At 41.5% G+C, this 19507-nt stretch overlaps 1 protein-coding gene across 1 annotated transcript; it reads left to right on the top strand.

Annotated features, from left to right (window-relative positions):
* The first annotated feature begins 2828 nt into the window (after positions 1–2828).
* Positions 2829–15156, top strand: vstm4b (V-set and transmembrane domain containing 4b). The gene is made up of 8 exons (XM_036540930.1): positions 2829–2952; positions 4888–5283; positions 9872–9925; positions 11672–11779; positions 12341–12374; positions 13074–13195; positions 14019–14083; positions 14806–15156. The coding sequence occupies exons 1-8, from the start codon at positions 2901–2903 to the stop codon at positions 14929–14931; spliced, it is 957 nt and encodes a 318-aa protein (XP_036396823.1). The 5' UTR covers positions 2829–2900; the 3' UTR covers positions 14932–15156.
* The last annotated feature ends 4351 nt before the right edge of the window (positions 15157–19507 follow it).

The raw sequence follows: 19507 nt of genomic DNA, 5'->3' as shown, positions 1-19507 counted from the left end.
TCTAGCAGAAATATTTTGGCAGTCAACACGTGACAGCCTGTCTTTTCAGGTGAAAAGTTTGATGACAGATGTTTCTTCAGAAGCTTTTGTCGGTGCCATTGTTAAAGTGACACACATGGGGACTAAACCTGCTAATGAGGGATCAGGCCCAGGTGAGGCAGTGTGCATATGCAAACCTAACAATCAACAAAGGGTTAAATAATCAACAGATTGTTGACACATAGTATTATACAGGTCCAGATGTTAAACAGGCTAAGGACTGTTTTATAAACATGAATTATAGTTATTCTGTGATGGCGTATGTAGGCCATATCACATTGTGAATGTCACTCTGCTTGACCACTACCCAAAGTGGTCATATAAATGGCTTTGACACCTCAGCAGATGATGGACCTGACGAAGAGATTTTCATCTAATTATTTCAGGTGAGAGCCAAATGCCAGCCAGATGTCATGCCTCTTTTCTCTCACTGATACAAAGAGGTAGAAATACATGGAATAAATCTATGGAATAAGGGAGATTTGGACATGATGGACAATCTGGAATCTTGCAAGACCAAATCACCAACTCAACGTAGTGTCAGATTTGCACCTGAAGATACAGTATGTACATTGATATGGTCTTGTGGTTTCAGACTCCATCCACAAGGTGGCAGGGTAAACCCTTCTGTTGATGGTGTCACTAACACAGAGTAACCTCGTCTCCAGATTCGTCCACCATGTCTGTTTACAGAAACAATGCTTTGTCGCCAAGTCAGTCCTCACTGCTCACAGTTTATCAGAGCTAACGAGTCTTTTTTCCACCTCCAAGACTCTACCACTAGAAAATAACTTTCCACTTCGACAGATGTTTCTTACAAACATGCACTTTCTTTCTTGGAAACTGTGTAATCTTCCTCAGAAAAGTTGCCAGGGAGTCACTGGCCCCAGCATTTGATTGGTCAAATAACACATTGGGTTCCGCCCCCTAAATAATCATAAAATGCAGTAACTATTCAATTCATGCTGGGGTCAAAACAAATGTCTGCATTGTTTTCTTTTTTTCAGCTTGGTTCAACCGGAGTCTCTGGTTTGTGCATATAACTTTAGATTCTGCGATTCAGGAATCTTGATTGAATCCAGCATTTATATACAGTATTATATATTTTATATAAGTGGGTCAGATGTGGTGAGAGTTTTTTCTCTATAATGTTTGGGTGAAGAAGCCAGTGGTTTTGATTCTATGCCTTCTTTGTCTGTAAAGAACATGTGGTTTGCATTTCTACTTCATTTCTTCATTTTAAAACCAAAATCACAACAAAGTTTTTTGTATCAGGCGTAAGAAACCTTTGAGATGCTCAAAATGGCTGTGCTTTACAGCATCTTTAGTCCAGCTCTGCATTTCTTCATTTCCAAAACACAATCTTTTTGAAAATGTAGATTATGTTGCTTAAAGAGTTCATTTTAAAGTTTGTGACTTACACAGTATTAATATGATAAAGCAATGCAAGAATGAACACATCTAGATTTTTAAAACAGACATTGAACAAAATGGTACTGAGTAAACGCAGGGTGTATAGGGGCAGTCTCTACTGAAAGTAATTATCAGGAAAAAAAGGACAAAAGCATGTTTGCTTTAATGCAAATGCAAACAACATGCTTAAACAATTTTATATGCTATCCGTCAGTACAACTGGATATTTACCGAGGCAATTGTGGGTTAAATACCTTGCCCAAGGGTACAGCGGCAGTGCCCCAGCAGGGAGTCAAATCAGCAACTTTGTTAGAAGCCCTGCTCCTTACCACTATGCTACACTGCTGCCACAATCACCATTACTGGCTTTGATTGTCTCTTTGTGGAATTAAACCAAAACTAATCTGAACTGAGCAGTGTGAGTATAACTCAATAAAAGTTGGGTAAAGAACAATTAGAATTTTACTTGACAAATGTTTTTCTAATAAGCATTGTGTCATTCAACCACCCCATGCCAAGGCTGTGGGAGAACTGACTTGTCTCATCATATCGTCCCTGCGAATAAAGGATCAGGTTTCCAACCACAAAGAAGGGTGGTAGACAGCCTGGGAATTAGAGCAGAGCTATTGCGTTTTGGGCGTGCAGACTCAATTAAGCCTTTTAGGGTAATGTGGGTGGTACTTCAGTGTCAGAAGGGCAGACAGATCCCAGAGGTACGTAAATGAGGGACAGCCTCAAAACGTTAATGAATGTTTGCGTTTGTAGCAGACACTGAAGAGACGCTTGTAGAGACATGGTCCTGACACTGAGATATGGGCTCCGTTAAGAGAGATTTCCCTCACAAGCACATCCGCACACACACACGCGCGCACAACCACGCGCATACACACACACATGTTCACACAAGCACGAACGCACGCACACAAACTCAAACAAACTCACACACTAAAAAAAAGACTGGAGGATTACATTGCAGGGGACAGACATGCAACTATATTATCCAACTCCACAAATAGATGACATGTAAAATGTGAGCTATGTCATTACCTCCAGATAAGGGTGTCTCATAAACAAACACGTAATAACAATAATAATAATAATCATCATCATAATAGGTTTTCAGGTATTATCTGTCCTCAGAGTGAAAAGAGAGACCTGGCGGAGGTGTTTGATGTAAGTCCAGCTGGAGGTTTGCGTCGGCGCCAAACGCACTCCAGCACAGGAAATGACATTTCCCACATTTTGCAGGAGAGAGGGCTGTTCAGGGAGGGAGAGGGTGTTTCTAGCCGAGAACAGAGTGGGCCCTGTTTCATATTACAGAGAGAGAGAGAGAGAGAGAGAGAGAGAGAGAGAGAGAGAGAAAGAGAGAGGAAAAAAGGGAGAGAGGTCCTGGGACTCCTTTCTCTCAAGCCGTCTAACTGGGTTTATGGAGCCTGTGCAGCTGAAAAATGAAAGTTTCTTCAGTGGTCATCGTTCTCCTGACTAGAGCTTTCCTTGGAGGTAAGCACACTTTTTTCCCCTTCTTCTTCTTGCTCAAATGCTTGGTGGAAAAAAAGAGTTTTTTTTTTCTCGTAAACGCACTCTTTTGAAGTAGAGTGATCTGACAGCCTTTGCCAGGAGGCTGTGGTCATGGATGGATAGGAGAGACAAAAAGGATCACTGAAACCTGAAAGCTGAAGAATGTTTGGAGCAGTGGAAGGGTTGGGGAGCAGGCAGGTCATTAATGGAAAAAGAGAAAACTACTACAAGGGGGTTAGTTAAAGGCATTTAAATGGAACTAGCATGCTGAACTACATTAGTGTGTATCAAAACTGAACAAAGCAAACAAACAAAAAAAACACTTACATACTTGAGCTTTACTCACTCATGGGTAACTTACACACAGTGATGGAAAAACCTGTCTGTTTGATCTCATGACAAAAGCAGTAACTGAAAACGGTGGCTTTAGATGCTGTCTTTGTTTACTAGAATGATCCCTTAGAATGATCCTGACCTGATCTGAGAGAGTAATGACTCTCTTGTGATTTATGGAATCCATTTAAAGCTCCAATCATAACAGTTTCTCAAAGAAATGTTTCTTTTTTCATCAGGTTCCAAGATGAGCTGGCATTGTAAACAGGTTTAGCAAGCTGAAAATGGTATCAGTCTTTAAGGAGTGAATTATGGCTCAATTAAAACATGAGCTATGGGTGTTTTTGTGCATGTTGATATGTATGTTCTTTAGTTCTGAGAAACATGTTCATTGTTTGTGGTTGTGTGCTTATGTGCATAAAAAACAGATTTTTTGTATAATGCAATAATCAAAGAAATTTGGACAAATGCTTACAATTTCCTTTTTATGTGTCTCGGTTTCAGAAAAGTGGAGAAATGATTTCCACGTGCAATATGACAGTTTTCCTCACTGCAATATTTGTATACTTACACTACAGTTAGTCACTTCCACCCAATTCCATCCAATCAAACAACATTCAAAAGGACCTGTGCAAATGTTAAGTATGCCACTACACGGTATCCATTAACATGATTTTTGTCCACAAGTATCAAAACATGACTAATAGGAAAGCTTCCTTTCCGTGGCTGTAAAGGAATTCATAAATCCCTCTCTTGGGTTGGTTATAAAGGTACTGATAAACACCCTAATTAGTTAAATGCTCACTTTAAGTGACACTTATGAATGTTTTACTCACCTTAGGATGTTGCCATGCACCTCACTTCAGGTACTGATACAGAGACTGATAAGTGCTCACTTTAAGTGGTTGTATAGGGATTGATCACCACTCCAGTGAGTGGTGAGTCTGTCACATTATTTGGTTGCAAAGGGGTTGATGTGTCCCTCCCCACAGCTTTCTGTATAGAATCAGAATCAGAATCAGCATCAGAATCACCTTTATTTGCCAAATACATTAAATGCACAAGGAATTTGCTTTGGTTAGGTGGTGTCAATAGTCACAATATCACAAACAATACTCAATACTTCCTGACACACTTATATGAGCACTTATAGGACATCAGACATGGCAAAATAGAGCATAGTGCAGTAAGAACTGATGAGTACCATGCTTTGAGCATTACATTACATTGTTGTCACTTAGCAGATGTTCTTATCCACAGCAACTTACATTGGTTACAAGTTTTATATGGTATCCATTTATATGGCTGGATAGGTAATTGTAGGTTAAGTTCCTTGCTCAAGGGTGCAACAGCAGAGGTACAGCAGGGAATTCCCTGTTCAACTGACTAAATAGAAGGGTCTACCAATCCTTGTACAATGACAGCAGTGTGATGTAGTGGTAAGGAGCAGAGACTGCAGCCAAAGATTGCTGGTTCGATTCCCTGCTGGGTCACGCTGGTGGCACAGGGTTTGATAAATGCAAACCGAACAGTGATACAGGGGTTGATACCATGAGTCATGACAGGTGTGCTTTGTTTTTCCAGAGGTGTGCCAGGCCGTGAACGTCACGGTCTCTCCTGGCCCCGTCGCAATGTCCCTGGAGCGCGATAACCTTACACTCTCCTGCCAAGTATCCCAGAAGAAGAGGGCGAACAGCCTGCTCGTGGTGCGCTGGCTGTTCTCAGCAGGGGGCGCTGAGGAGCAGCTCATCGTCAAGCTCAACATGAAGCGGGCCAAGTACTACGGGAACTACACCAAGCGTTTCGCTCGGCCCAAGCTGAAGCTCTTCGAGGCCAAGCAGGGCAAGGCCTACAACCTGCTCATTCTGAACATTTCCAAGGAGGACAGGGGCCTTTACATATGCAAGGTGCAGGAAATCAGGAAGCACCAAAATCGCTGGAGGGCCGCGTCCAACGGGACAGCTGCTACAGAGTTAAGAGGTAACTATTCTGAAGCCTAAAGAGGGAACTAGTTACACAACAGTGCACGCTGAATTCATCTCAGTGTTACATGCAGATTTACACAATTTAGGCTTGTGTGGCTGCATAAAATCCAGTTCTGGCTCTGGCTGCATCTTTTGCCTGTGTTTTTTTTTTTCAAGCGTGATTGTGAAACACGCACAGTTTCAGTGACATCAGCACGTTGTTAAATAAAGTGGCTCCCTGCTTGACAGTGACTGACTCTTAGTCAAGCAAAAAGAGAAGCAAACTGCAGATTATCTCCTTCGAGGTTGACAGCTGTTTGGGAGGTCTGATGTGGGGAGCGGTGGTCGGGGGTTGGGGGGGGGGGGTGCTCGAAGGGGACTGCAGAACAGCTGTTTTTGTTAGCACTGCTTCATTTGGTGGGGACCATGACTTACAGCTGTGCACAGGTTGGCCTCTACAGACCTGTCTGTCACATGAATCAGATGGACTGGATTCAGCTAAAAGCTCTCAGGCCAAGATTCAGCCCAATGCTCCTGTCAGAGCTCCTGTTCTGAGCCAGCTCAACTTAGGCCACATCATCACCAGTGACAGGGTGCGGAGTGGTGACCTGGCTCCATAAAAAGCCTTGCGATAATACATTCAAAGGGTGATGCCCCTAGTTTGTGTAGTCTGCAACCTGCACTGACTCATAATTTCTGCTGCTTTGCTTTGGCTTGTGAAACTTGCCCTACAATGTGTCTGCGTCACATAATACTCCTCCAGCTACCTTAGATGCAGACATATTCTGAGAGCTGCTGGATTACAACAAATTCAATTCAATTAGAGTCACGTTCGAGACCCCTCCGGCGACTTGCGATGAAATTGAATTATGTAGTTTTCATGCAGCCCGGTTTTGCCCTTGGTGTAGTTTTTCCCCCACGCTTTAGTGAGCCTGTCGAGCATTGGGTATCATTTCCACAACAAATGGCGTCTTGCGCCAATCAAAACAGACATGCGGGCTGAAAATGTGCAGACCTGGGGCCTGCTGAGATGACAGCACAGGGCACCTTGGCACCAACAGCAAAGAAAACATTGTGGTTGGCAGCACCAGGGTCTTCCCTCCCTGTGTGGATAGGACACTGTTTTATACATCCAAGTGTACACACACACACACACAAACAAACAATCAAGGCTACACACTCAGCGGACTGGTCAAAAAGAAAGAACGGCATCCTACCTCTCTTGGCATTGTTATTCAAAGTCCGGAACACCAAAAAGTGTTTCGTTACGACAAGAAGCAGATTCGATGTTCGTAGCAAAAGACAGGAAGATTTATTAGCACAGCCGGCCACGGGAACATCAGCATTGAGCAGAAGTTCAACAGGTATAGAATTCAGTTCATTTTTTATACTGTTAATAGCAGTCACATTTGCATATGAGTTATGATAACCAGCAGGGGTGCTGTTTCTGATTGGTCTTGCGGAGCTGTGCATAGCTAAACAGCTCCCTCTCTAATTGGGTATTTCCTGAGCCCTGTAACCTAATTGGCTCCATAGGGTTCACAAGAGGCGCCATTTGGCTCCGGTCGGATGTAGCGACACTGCTTTGTATTCAAATACACATCGCTTGTCTCCAGCGTTTGTATTCGAATACACATTGCGTGTCTCCGGAACAAACGCCATGCCATTCCACAAAACTGTCTCCTAACAGCATGAAGGATTCAGGATGTGGCTTGTGTGAATACAAACACACAGATGAAGTTATTGGACAAAATAGCCTGATGTTCAAGAATACATCTTCAAATGACTCCTACAAAGCCTATCTTTTCTCTTTCTCACTTTCAGTTAATTCGAAAAGAGATGGAAAACGCTGATGTGGGCATCAGAAAAAAGGTCTCAAAGAATGGCTGTAGAGAGCAGGGCTCTCGTTAGTGGAGTCAGAAGTCTGCACCCACTTCAGAAGGGGGACGATTTACAGCATAAAGATACAATCAACGGCCATGAATGTTTCTGGTGGGAGAAAGTAATCAAACAAAAATCAACATAAAATTCTTCCACAAGTAGGAGAAAATTTCCTCTTTTGTTCTTGTATTAGCAGTAAGGCCAAAGAGAAGTTTGCTGCCAACCAGCTTTTGGTAGACTTAATGACATATGTGATGAGCTATTCTTTTCATTCACATTCCCTCATCTGGAGAATATCTCAAACTTCCATAAATATTTCACCAAGAAAATAGACTGATGTATGGCAACCTGTACAGATGCCAGTACAGTAAAGTAAAATGGCTTTAGCTATCATGACAAACCAATCATAATGTTCTGGCATGGACAACTCTGTCTTGTGATTGGTGGAAGACAGCAACTGACAACATGTTGTAGCTCCACCCATTATGGGGTTCATGAAGCCTCAGTCTTAGCAGTGTGCCAAATCACATCTCCACCAGATGCTCTCCTCCCTTTAAATTTACATTTACGTTTATTGATTTGGTAGATGTTTTTATCCCAAGCAAACTACAAGTGAGGCAGAGTATAACACAAGCAAATAGCCATATAAGGAGTCAACAATATTAGAAGCGCTGCATGACCAGGTTTCAATAGTTGGCCAGACCAGGTACAAGCCAACTAGTAGAGGTACAAGCTAGCTAGTAGATTCAATAGAAAAAGGATATGAAGGGGTTCAGCACCAGTGTCCTGTGCTGGGGAGGAGGCAGGAGTATGGACTGCACCCACTACAGCACTCTGAGGTGAATGAGACTGAACCACATTGACCCAGCAGTGTTAAGCACAGCAGATTATGTGTGGTTCAGCATTCAGGCTAACAGCTGGGGTAGAACAGCCAAAGCAGGAGGAACTGGCCTGGGTTCTCGTTAAGTATAGCAATGCTGAGGAAGCTGTCGGTCAGGCTGAAACGGACCAGCATACAAACATGGTTCTGGCGAGAAACCACATGTAGGACAACGCGCTGCACTGTAAAAAGAGAGAGGGAAAGTAGGCAAGAAAGAAGAAAAATTCTGAGACACAGGGCTATTAAAAACAGCTCATATATTTGTGTTTTATTTCTTATATTGAGTTTTTTTTTCATATTTATTGTCTCATTTTCAGGACTTCACTGGATATTGTTCTCAGGCAGTTTAAGAGGATTTAGGGAGATATGTTCGGCTCCGAAAACACAGAAAGCACAAATGAAACACAGACACAGAGGTCGTGTGTGACTGCCCTGCGTGCTGTTTATTCGAGAGGGGCTGTTTCTCATTGGCTGCGGAGATGCGTAGAACACCCCAGGGCAGGCTGTCTGTCACAAATATTGAGAAAGCGCAGCCTTGTCTTTTCCCTCTAGTTGGAGTTCATTCAGAAAGAGACGGAAAACGCTGATGAGGGCATCAGAAAAAAGGTCTCAAAGAGTGGCTGTAGAGAGCAGGGCTCTCATTAGTGGAGTCAGAAGTCTGCACCCACTTCAGAGGGGGGGCAATTTACAGAAGAAAGATACAATTACAATACAATACAGATACAATACAGCCATGAATGTTTCTGGTGGGAGAAAGTAATCAAACAAAAGCAACATAAATTCCCCCCTCACAACTGGGAGAAAACCTATTCTTTGTTGTTTTATTAGCAGCAAGTAAAGAAGATGTTCGCTGCCAACCAGCTTTTGGTAGAGTTAATGAGAGTCCGTCTGACGTCATGACAATGGTGAGCTACCCTGTTCATTCCCCTTCCTCCATATGGAGAATATCTCGAACTTCCATAAATATTTCACCATGAAAATTATCCAAATCGCTAGGACACGCTGAGGCTGATGTATGGTGTTTAGAATGGCAGCAGTTTGACCAAAGAGGTAAATCAGTCAGTAACTGTGCAAGCAAAAAAATATATATATTTCTATACACGAGACAGAGCAATTTACAACTTTTGGGGACAGAGGCATGAGATGCATGCAACTACTTGATAATCACACACAGCTAGACTCATTGTACAAAAAAACAAATGTGAGCCCTTTGTAATTCATATTGAGATAATTCTTACGGCAATTCATATGGATTGGAAAGGCAAAATGTAATAAAGTATAGCTAACCATTACAGTAAGTTTTGCGAGTGTACAGTATTTTATTTCGGAGCACACAAGTTTGGGTCTGCACTCCAGCACTGTGAAGGAGAGGAATTTTTGTTGATCCTTCAATTGGAAAGTTGATTTGAGTGTTCATATATATAGCCACTGAAACCCAATAATTATGGAAGATGCTTACATCATTTTCTTCGTTTTGATGAAAAGACGGCTTTCCTTTGCGATCTGGGGATCTGCCCTGCGGTCGACCCCCAGACAGTCGGCCTGGGGCGTTTCGGGCCATGCCTGCCTATGTTGGGCTCCTCTTGGGAATATGTTGGCCCCTGTTTTCGTCAGCTCGCAGTGGTTTGGGTATTTCTGGACAACACTGTGGGTGTTAGCTACCACGAGCCAACAAGTCAGGAAGAAGGCTTGGGTGTTTCTTTTTTTTCTTTTTAGACGGATAACCTCAATCCTGTCGTCCCAACAATCTTCCACCTACGTTGCAATCCTTTTTTTAACTCTTTGAGAAACGTATAATCATTGCTGTTTTTAGTGACAAAGGAGTTTCCCCCTTGTCTTCCAGTGCACGTTTTGCCAGACACGAAAAGCAGAGAAGGAATATGGCAACTTTTTGAAGGTAAGATTGTGTTCTTTTTCTTCCAACTGCTCTAGACAGCGAGCAACTAAAAAGAAGGATGATAATGTGATGGCCAGAATAGCCATGATTTTCTGGGTCTTCAGTCATACCGAATATGTTTTTGGGGTTTGCAGTCCATTTGAATGAGTAAATACAACTCAGGAAAAAGGCTTGGGTGAACCTACTGCTCTGGCCATTAAAAACAAATCAGCCTCCTTGGGGACCTTCTCTTGTCCGGCCAAACACTTTCCCTGGGAATCATTTTCAAATACTTGTTACCGTTTTCCATTCAGCTTCAGTTTTGTCTGCACTTTGCTTTACAGCTCAGGATCAAGGAGTAATGATATACCAGCAATGTAGTAACATTGCAGTGCTAACTTTCAATTACCCAAAGGTCCCCCAAATTGTGTAGGACATTACAGAGACATAAACAGCAAAGTTGCAATTATACTGAAATTAACAGGTATCACTGCTTTAAATTGCTGGTCTTTCTTTTCTTTTTCTAATGCCAATTAGGTATGCAAGACATGCTGTCTGATAATTGCAAGCTGTACTACTGACAGTCCTTTCAGAGAGAAGACAGACGTTGCCTTCAAGGCTTTGCAATTAAATACTGTAGCATTTTGCCCCATCGCAAAAGCGCAAACCGCCCCCTCTCCTGCTGATAAGCTGAAAAGCACACAGCACAGTTCCTGTTTGGCCCAGAATTAAATGACTTGTTTGTGAAGCATACACCCTCATCCAGAGCAGCCTGCATGGCTCACATTTCAAAAATTGTCAGTTTCACAGAGATGGCTGTTTTCTGAAGAGCTTACTTAAGGAGTTTAAGTGTCTTGCTAAAGGGGAGGCAGCAGTGTACCTGGGAATAAATCCGGCACCCTCTGGAATTAAAAGTTTGATTACACACCAGACTGCTGCCCTTTGTTGGGCATTATTTCCAGTCTCCTGGAAAACGCCTAGAGAATGACCTGCTGCCCATGATTTATGTGTCTGTGCATATAGTGCTGTATGCCAGTACTATCTCCCCATTTCTTCCCGCTCTGCAAAGAGGTTTCATAAACTGCAATGACACACACTGCAATAATGAGAAAAAAGCCTCAGCTGAAACCAAAGTGGTCAGGCCTGACTCGTGCTTATTGGATTTGTTTGGTCACGTGACAGCCTGGCCCGGCTCTCATGACACAGAGTCATCACATCGGCCTATTTCAGACTGGAAAGAAAATACACGCACAACGACAGGCTGGTGATTCAGGCAAATAACAGAAAATCACATGAAGGAAAGTTCTTGCTTTGAAAAGCAATGACAATTTTACTACAGTGCTTTCACTGGCTCCCACAGAAAGTGCAAATGCATACATACAGTACCAGTCAAAAGTTTGGACACACCTGATTAAGATAATGGGAAACATGCATTCAAAGACATATTGATCTAAGATAGTTTTGATTTGTTTAACTTTTTTGGTTATTGCGTAATTCCATTTGTGTTATTTCATTGTTTTGATGTCTTTACTAATATTCTAAAATAATAGTACAAATAAAGAATGAAAGTTGTGTCCAAAATTTTGACTGGTACTGTATATACATGTATACAGTACTTGAAGTATCCTGTCCTTTTCCTGATTTTAATGGATGCATTGGTGATGAAAGAAGAACTGACCAATCAGGATCCAGGATCTATGGAAGCTGCTGTAGTATAAAGACGGGGATGTACTAATCAATGGCTTGCTTTTTCCCCACCTGTTTCAGATGTCTACCTATGTGCAGTGCTGATCTGCTCTGTCGGCCTTGTGTGTATGTGCATGTTCACTGTGGCCATCACCTGCCAGTACCTGCACAGGAAGCAGAGGGAGAAAGGTGAGTGAAAGAACCGTAAACACACCTGGCCACACATCAATTCACAGAGCATGTGGGTGAACAAGATTATGGGACCAATGAAAATGGCCACAAAGCTATTTGTGTTCATGAAGGTTTTTTAGTTACTGAGTGAACAGCACAGTGTAGCTCCAAACAGGTATTGTGTAACTCAGAAGTAAGTACAGGTAAATGTGTTAAAACATAAAGGATCACAGTGGAATTTTGGGTTAGGTGAAAAGGTTATGGTTGTAATTATAGTTATGGGTAGAAAAAAGGATCATTAAGTCAATAACTTGTGTAATTGCTGAAACTGCATGTGCTACACATTACTTACTCTTTTAAAAATGTGTCAATACATAGTAGGTACTTTCTAATTACATGGTGGTTATGATCTAATTAGACATGTTTCTAACATAACAAAAAACATCAGGGTTATTTTTAACCACAGTTGGCTTGATGCTTGCAGTGTAATTTAATGTCACATACAGTATAACAATCAAATTCCATTGCTGTATGCATTTTTTTTTCTAATTAATGACCTATTGTCTTGCTTCCTTCCAGCCAGTTACTATTTAGTCAAGTGCCCTCAAAACAGGTAGGCCACCACCAGCACCTATATACCTACGGTACACTTGCTCTTGCTCTTTCTCTCTCTCTCTCTCTCTCTCTCTCTCATAGAGGGTAAAAAAGACAAAAATGGTCATCTGTCATATATGGAGGTTCTGATTAGGTTTACAGAGGGTACTGACAGTGACTCTGTCTGGCTGCCGAGCATTATTATGGGATTTTATTTATTTTATTTTATTTTCCATGGCAACCCTTCTACAATGACCCACTCAGGGCACAGGAAACAGTCTTAGAGAGCCTATGGTAACAGGCCCGTGAGCGAGGGCAGACTGCACTCTTATGCTCCTGGACGCAGACTGTTCTGGAACTCGCGTCCCGAGCACACCTGTGCAAATCACAAAGAAACAGATGTTCATGAGTGCGCTCTCTGCTATGAATCAAAGACGGCTTTCCAAATTCATTTTCCGCTCGGTAGAAATGATGGAGGCTTTTTGAAAAGTAATTTCATTTATCTATGACAAAAATATGTATAAACTACACATTCTGTTACTTATTAGTTTATTGTTGTTCATCAGATTTTTGACAGCAGTTTTCTCACAAACATCTGTATGTTATTTAAAAGCCTTCTCTGCCTGCATGTATATGTTGACATTTACTACCATTTACTAAACTGACCAATTTTACCATTAAAGTTTGGGTGTGTTGACCTTTCGCCCCCCTCCCCCAGCTCAGGGGAGACGGTCACCAGTGTTGTCAGCTCATCCCCCGTGATCCCCAAGAAAAAGAAGAAATACAAAAAGAAAACAATCCAAGAGAACGCAGAGATACCACCAGCAATACCTGCTAAAGGTAAAGGGCTTTCACTAAGGAATATGACTGTACTGTCTTATTTTTATTAATCTACACAGCATAACCTGTAAATTTGGATTCCATGGTAACTAATCAGTAAGTATTTTCTGAAATTGAATGGCAGCGGTTCTTTCCTCTCTTTATCTGGTGTCTGAGCTGTTTCCTTCAGGTTCTACGATATTACAACGAAGAAACAGCAAACCAAATCATATGCTTTTGCGCAGCACCCCGAAAACCTTTCAGTTATGTCAAAGAGATGGGTGGAGGATGAATTCGGCCTGACCATAGAATTCTAAACACCAGCATTGCAGGTCTCCACAGAGCTCTCCCAGTGCATTCGCAGCCCTGTCCTCCACTCCGAGGATCTGATAAGACAAATGACAGCACTCTGGACTGCGCCTCACCGCGCTGCCAAAATGCACAAACGCTGTCTGCGGCCTCCGTCAGATGCACACAATCTTTGGCAGGCGCGGCCACCTTGGGTCGCCAAGCAGGCAGCGCTCAAACCGAACTCACTCCAAGAACATTCTGGAGAACATCGCGGCCCTTGATTTAAGTGACTTGTTCATTTGTCATTGTCAGCGTGAGATCTGACCAGATTAAATGCACCACTGCACTGAATGTTTTTCAGCAGGTTTCAGGAAGTTCGCCCTAAAATTCAAATTCAACACTTTTTTTTTGCACCCTCTCAAAATCTGTTAAGCCAATTCAGTCAGATCAGTTTCAGGACTTTCAATGCTGAAATGTCAGAAACGTATTCCAGGCTGTGTCTTTCAAAAAATTTTTATTCTGAAAAACTGTTGTGTACTCATTTATTTCTCAGCTCCGGTTGCAGACAAACTGCGAAAACCAAAGCTTTTAAAACCTCAGCCAAGAAAAGTGGTTTTGGTAAGTTAGTGTTGGTTGTATTTGATTCTGAGCAGGCAAGGAATAGGCTCTGTGATATCATCTAAAAATGAATAAATATTAAAAACTCTTTTAATAAGTAACATTAAGCTCAAATGCTCTTTCTATTTATTTACTTGTATTTTTAACTTCCAGTATCACCCTAAAACTATCCGAATGTCTAGTAAGCTTATGTATGTCAAGTAATGTTTATTTAATTTTCAGCCTTTAGAGAACTATAAAGTTTTTGCTCTAATTGCAAAAACTGCATTTAGTATTTTATTTCATCACATTCAAAACAAAAATCTAACTTGTCTTTCTTGCTAACTTCTTATTCTCTCAATAAGAAAGAGTTCATCTCTACCAGTCATACAACCCATATAGATATTCCTGCCATGAATACTGAATTTACCAATGTGATTATTGGCTAAAATGAACTAATGGGATAATTGGGACTAAGTGATTCCCTCTAGAGCGCTCCCATTTTCTTCTAGTATCACCTCCTTAAACTTGTTATCTGAATCAAAACAAATCACAAGACAGATGGTTAACACAAGACAGTGTAACTCAGGACAGCAGGCTAGATTCTGTCCTGAGTTACACTGTTAGAAAAATATCAGTAGTTCTGTATGAAGGTAGTAAGTCTGTCTCTTTGTACAAAGCATTTGAGTATGACCCCTGGTCTGTTCTCTGTTGTGTGTCATATCCCCCCCCCCCCCCCCCAGCCAAAGATTGCAGAGGAAAGCTTGATGTACGCCGAGCTGGAGCTGGTCAAACCACTGCCTGACACCAAAGCAGCGTGCACAGGGACTGTGTACGCCCAGATTCTCTTTGAGGAAAAACAGCTGTAAAAAAGAAACACCTGGATCAAAACTGCATTCAATGCCAATACTGTCTATTTATATGATGTATTGTATCATTTTGTATTTTTATGTTGTTTTATGTTGTGTGTGTGTGTGGGTTTTTTTGGACAATGGGGCTATTTAAGCCGACAACATCATGCGGTTTAAATGGGTGTTTATCTTCATTTCTTTTGAGACTTAATATTTTGTAAAAAAGAAAAAAAAAACAAAAACAAGCAGACAAGATCCTAGTATATTTGTAATTAAGACAGGATCAATTTTGAAATTATGAAAATATAAGGGGTGTGAACATTGCACTACAGTAAATGGTGGTCTTGCTACTTCTGTCATGAGTTAAGGATTATCATTGATTTCAAAATATCATATTTTATCAAATCTTTTCTCATTAATGCCATAAACACATCAGATATTAATTCTGATGTGAAAAAATAATAAAAATAATAAGACAATAAGACAATGCTTTCTCATCCTCTCACAAATCTAGAATTTGTTTACATTACTACTGCGTGGCCTTTATTTCCCAGAAGTCCATCTGTGCTCTCATGCCAAAGTTATGGATCACAGTATCCTATTGTCTTATTGAATACATGCTGAAGTGAACTTTGAACTCTTCCGCAAAGGGAACCACCAAATGAATATATTATGTCTCTCTGACATTCCACTGAAGTGTTATTTCGAAATGTATCATTCCTTACTTATGATCTGTATTGCCATTTTACCATGTGCTATATGTTTATATATTTTTGGATTTTGTCTGATATTGATTGGTGTATTGTATTGCAGTTATGCCCTGAATGTTTACCTTGTGAAAAACAAAAAAGCAACAACTTTAATACAGGCTGCAACAGAAAGAGTAAGCTTGAGTGTTGAGTTTAACACTTAACTCCTTAAAATAATCCTCCTCACACATCGCATGAGGCATAAGTACGCATTCTTCTTGTATCTCCACAGCAGTGCTGGAGCTCCTCCAAGTCAACTGTGCAGGGTTGAGTCAAGGTCACGCTGTAGGCACCACCCATATCCCACTCAGAAAAACCAGCACTGGTGTCCGCAATGACCTTCTGCTGGTGGGGAAGAGACTGGAGATTAATCAGAACAATCTGTCAATCTATTTTTTAATTACATGAACATTTTCAAGTGACGCACAAATGTTGTTTGAGACAGTAATGGTTAGGCAGAGAGGACAACACCACTGAAGGGTAATTCTCATGTAAATGTGCAAAATTCCACACAAGAGCTGTCAAAACACAGCCTCAGGAAATGTTGCATTTGTCCTCTCCTGTTTGCATTTGTCCTCTCCTATTTCAAGCCTGAGGACCCCTACTGGCAGTGAGAGAGAATTACATCTCTCCCTGCAATTGAGCCAACACTCCTCTTTGTGCCCAGATGCACCGCCTCATGCACCTCTGAAGAATGAGTGCAAGTTCCAATTAGTACATGAGAGAAGTGGGGGATTAATTATAAGAAGCAGGGTTAAAACTTTCACAGGAGGAGCATGATATATTCATGAATCAAACCTGCATTTGTAGTTTGAAGTTTGTAATTAGTCAGTAATTACTGTAATTACTGTAAAGTACAATACACAAATACATATTTCCAAAATCAAATTCCTGTATGTCAGATGTTGGGTAACCTGAAATTTAGTACATCAGTAAACCAATCAATATCTGGTTCTTTAAAATGACCTGGTTCACCATCCATCTTGCTTCCTGTAAAGTGACTATTTTTTTTTGTTTTGTTTTTTTGGTGCTGCACAGCAAGTAAGTGTGACAGATTTACTCTTAAAACTGAAGTCTAGTCACTTCTTTTCCTCTAGCCCATATTTCCACGCAGTGCTTAAACCCTGGAGCACATGCGTGTTAGAATGCTTAGTCAGTGTTCTTCCGCGGAGTTTAACGACCCCTTGGATTTAGCAGTGGAAAAACAACGCACTTAAAACATCCAAGCCTTTTTCCTTTTTTCCTTCACATTAGCCCAAACCCACTAGACCTGCAGGCTCTATCACTTTTGTTTTTCAGATTTGAAAATGTTTATCTGTATACCACTCCCAGATGCAAATTGACCCAGTGTGCATCTGGGAGTGGAAACACAGTGTAAGTTTGATAAAGGACTATCAAACATTTAAAATATATATGTTTGTTAATAGCTATGTTGCGCTCACTCGAGCTCTCGTCAGGGAAAAGAACATTTTCAAACTGTGAAAATAATCCCCAAAACCTTGTTTCACTTTACGTGAGGCCGCAGCGCGGACCACTAACGAGTATCAGCTGTGTACCGTGAACTCTGACCTCAATTTGGTGCAGACAGACTGTCTTCAGCGTCCATTAACACCATCTGCATGTCTTTTGCTATTTACTTTGTGCGTATGAGGACACTCGCAAAAGTTTAGACTTCTCGTGCCAGGAAGGCATGTTTGCACCACTACTACATATATGCTCTATGTACTATAAACATCCATTTGAATTGTGTGGTTTGGTGCATATGTTTTCATTCATTCATGAGCAAATAATGGAGTCTTGTAGCCTTACATTCATGACCTCATTGTACTGGATTTAAGTTTCATGCAGCATAATGTTTTCATACACCAGCTGAGGTAGAGGCATCCCAGCTGAATTGGTCCAGTCCGCTAAGATGTCTTGGAAATGTGGTCCAAGAGGTTATTCTATACCTCCACAGAATGCTGAAAATAGACCCTGACTGTAGTGTTTATAGATACTTCAGAAAAGACAGACAGAAAAATGCTGTCATCAGTCAGATAGGAGGAGTCTGCATGGCAGCAGCTAGCATGTTTTGTGTTGACTCAATGGCAAAAAATTGTGCAAAACTTTAAATGTTTCCACTACGGTAAATACATAACCCAGAATGCCTTGTGCTAGTTATTTGTGAAATATACACAATATTGTGTAGTTGCCATTTTGATCGATCAGCCATAATTGTATTGGAGGATTTATCCGTTAATAAATATTTCTGTGCTTTTTTGAGGAACTTCATTGTCAAACTGAGCAAAGAAAAAAAACAAAAACAGGGAAGAGACACATGCGGGTGTAATTAGGCCTCAAACTGGGCTTTGTTTACAGAGGAAGGCGGGGCAGCTGGGTGTTGCATAGCACCGAGGAGTTCCTGTGGCCTTGCTAAAAACACAGGCAGGAGTGAACAAAAGGAAAGCCAAGATGTGCCGCCACAGAGAACAGAGACCTCAAACAGTACAAAACAAAGATGTCGAAACATCCTGGACTTTCATTTAAAGAAAAACATCCCACTGTTCTCAGAGGCCTCAAAAAAATGCAGGGTCATGAAGTCTGGCCCAAGCTCTGGGAAGTAGGAGGTGTGAAATCACAAATGCAAGGTGTACCACATAGTAATGTGAATTGTGAAGCTAAATTATGAAATTGATCATTTTTTAATAATTGTGACTAACTATTGCATTTTTCATAGTAAATGTTATATGAAACATAATTTCAAGCTAAATAAAAGCGGATTAAAAGAACTACATGTAATCATTGAGCATCGCCAGAAGAGGTAGAAAAATGCTCCTTACTCCTTACAACCTAATGTGTACAGTACCAAAAATTGTAAAGGACACTCAGACAGATGTCTTGAAGTCATCCAAACCAGATGAGTGTTTATGAAGTAAAGCAAGATTTGGGTTCATTTCATTTCTGCAAGCTACTGAGCCGTGGATGCCGTAGAACAGAGCTATGCTGGAAACCTTGAGGGAAACGGCAGCATCTTTATGGTCTTAAACAAACAGTGTCATGTTTCTCCGTCGTCTTGCCAGTTTTCCAGAACGTGCCCAAAGAAAATGTGCGTCATCTCTGAAACACACTGTTCCCGTCTCCCCTTTTTTCTGGCCAGTTCAACAGTTATTTGAATGAACGGCATGCAGAGTGGGAGTGGCTTGAACATTTGCTGGCCAATTGGCGTTAGGTTGCTATGTCCGGCCTTCTGTTTGGTCTAGTGGCCTGCCATTCTAAACACCCTCTCCCTTGAAACAACCTGTTTGCAAAGGTAAACACCCTCTGTCCTGGAATTGCCCATCTGCTCAGCTAAACAGCCTGTCCCCTATAATTCCCAACCTACCCAGCTAAACACCCTCTCCCCTAGAACTGTGTACTGACCCAGCTAAACATCATCTCCCCTAAACCTGTCCACCTAAACATCCTTTCTCCCGGAAATGCCCACCTAAATACCCTGAAACTTTTCATCCATGCATTTAAACTCGTCTGTCCTGGAATTGCCCACCCACCCAGCAAAACACCTTTTCCCCTGACATTGCTAATGCCCCCCAAGCAGGGAATGTCCACATTCCCAACTAAAAACCTTCTCCACTGGCACCACCCCCTTACCCTGTTACACACCGTCTGTCTTGGCAGAAACCTGCTCAGATACACACCCTCTTCTTTGGCATTACCTACTTGCCCAGGATCACTTATACACCATCAACACGCCCTCTTCCCAGACATGACCAACTGGCAGAGTGCCGTGAAGCCAGGTAAATGAGAGGAAATAATCAGCGATATTTTTGTCTCCAGCCTACTTCTCTGAAAGGTTTACATGAATAAAA

The sequence above is a fragment of the Megalops cyprinoides genome, chromosome 1 (genome assembly GCF_013368585.1).
Source record: "Megalops cyprinoides isolate fMegCyp1 chromosome 1, fMegCyp1.pri, whole genome shotgun sequence".
NCBI lineage: Eukaryota > Metazoa > Chordata > Actinopteri > Elopiformes > Megalopidae > Megalops > Megalops cyprinoides.
This window is presented reverse-complemented; position numbering and strand designations above follow the sequence as displayed.

Bases quoted from the DNA above. Each gene is read 5' to 3' on its own strand.
- vstm4b (XM_036540930.1), top strand. From the start codon at position 2,901: ATGAAAGTTTCTTCAGTGGTCATCGTTCTCCTGACTAGAGCTTTCCTT. The intron at 5,284-9,871 runs GTAACTATTCTG...CTTGTCTTCCAG, and splicing joins AGCTGCTACAGAGTTAAGAG to TGCACGTTTTGCCAGACACG. The intron at 13,196-14,018 runs GTAAAGGGCTTT...TTTATTTCTCAG, and splicing joins ACCAGCAATACCTGCTAAAG to CTCCGGTTGCAGACAAACTG.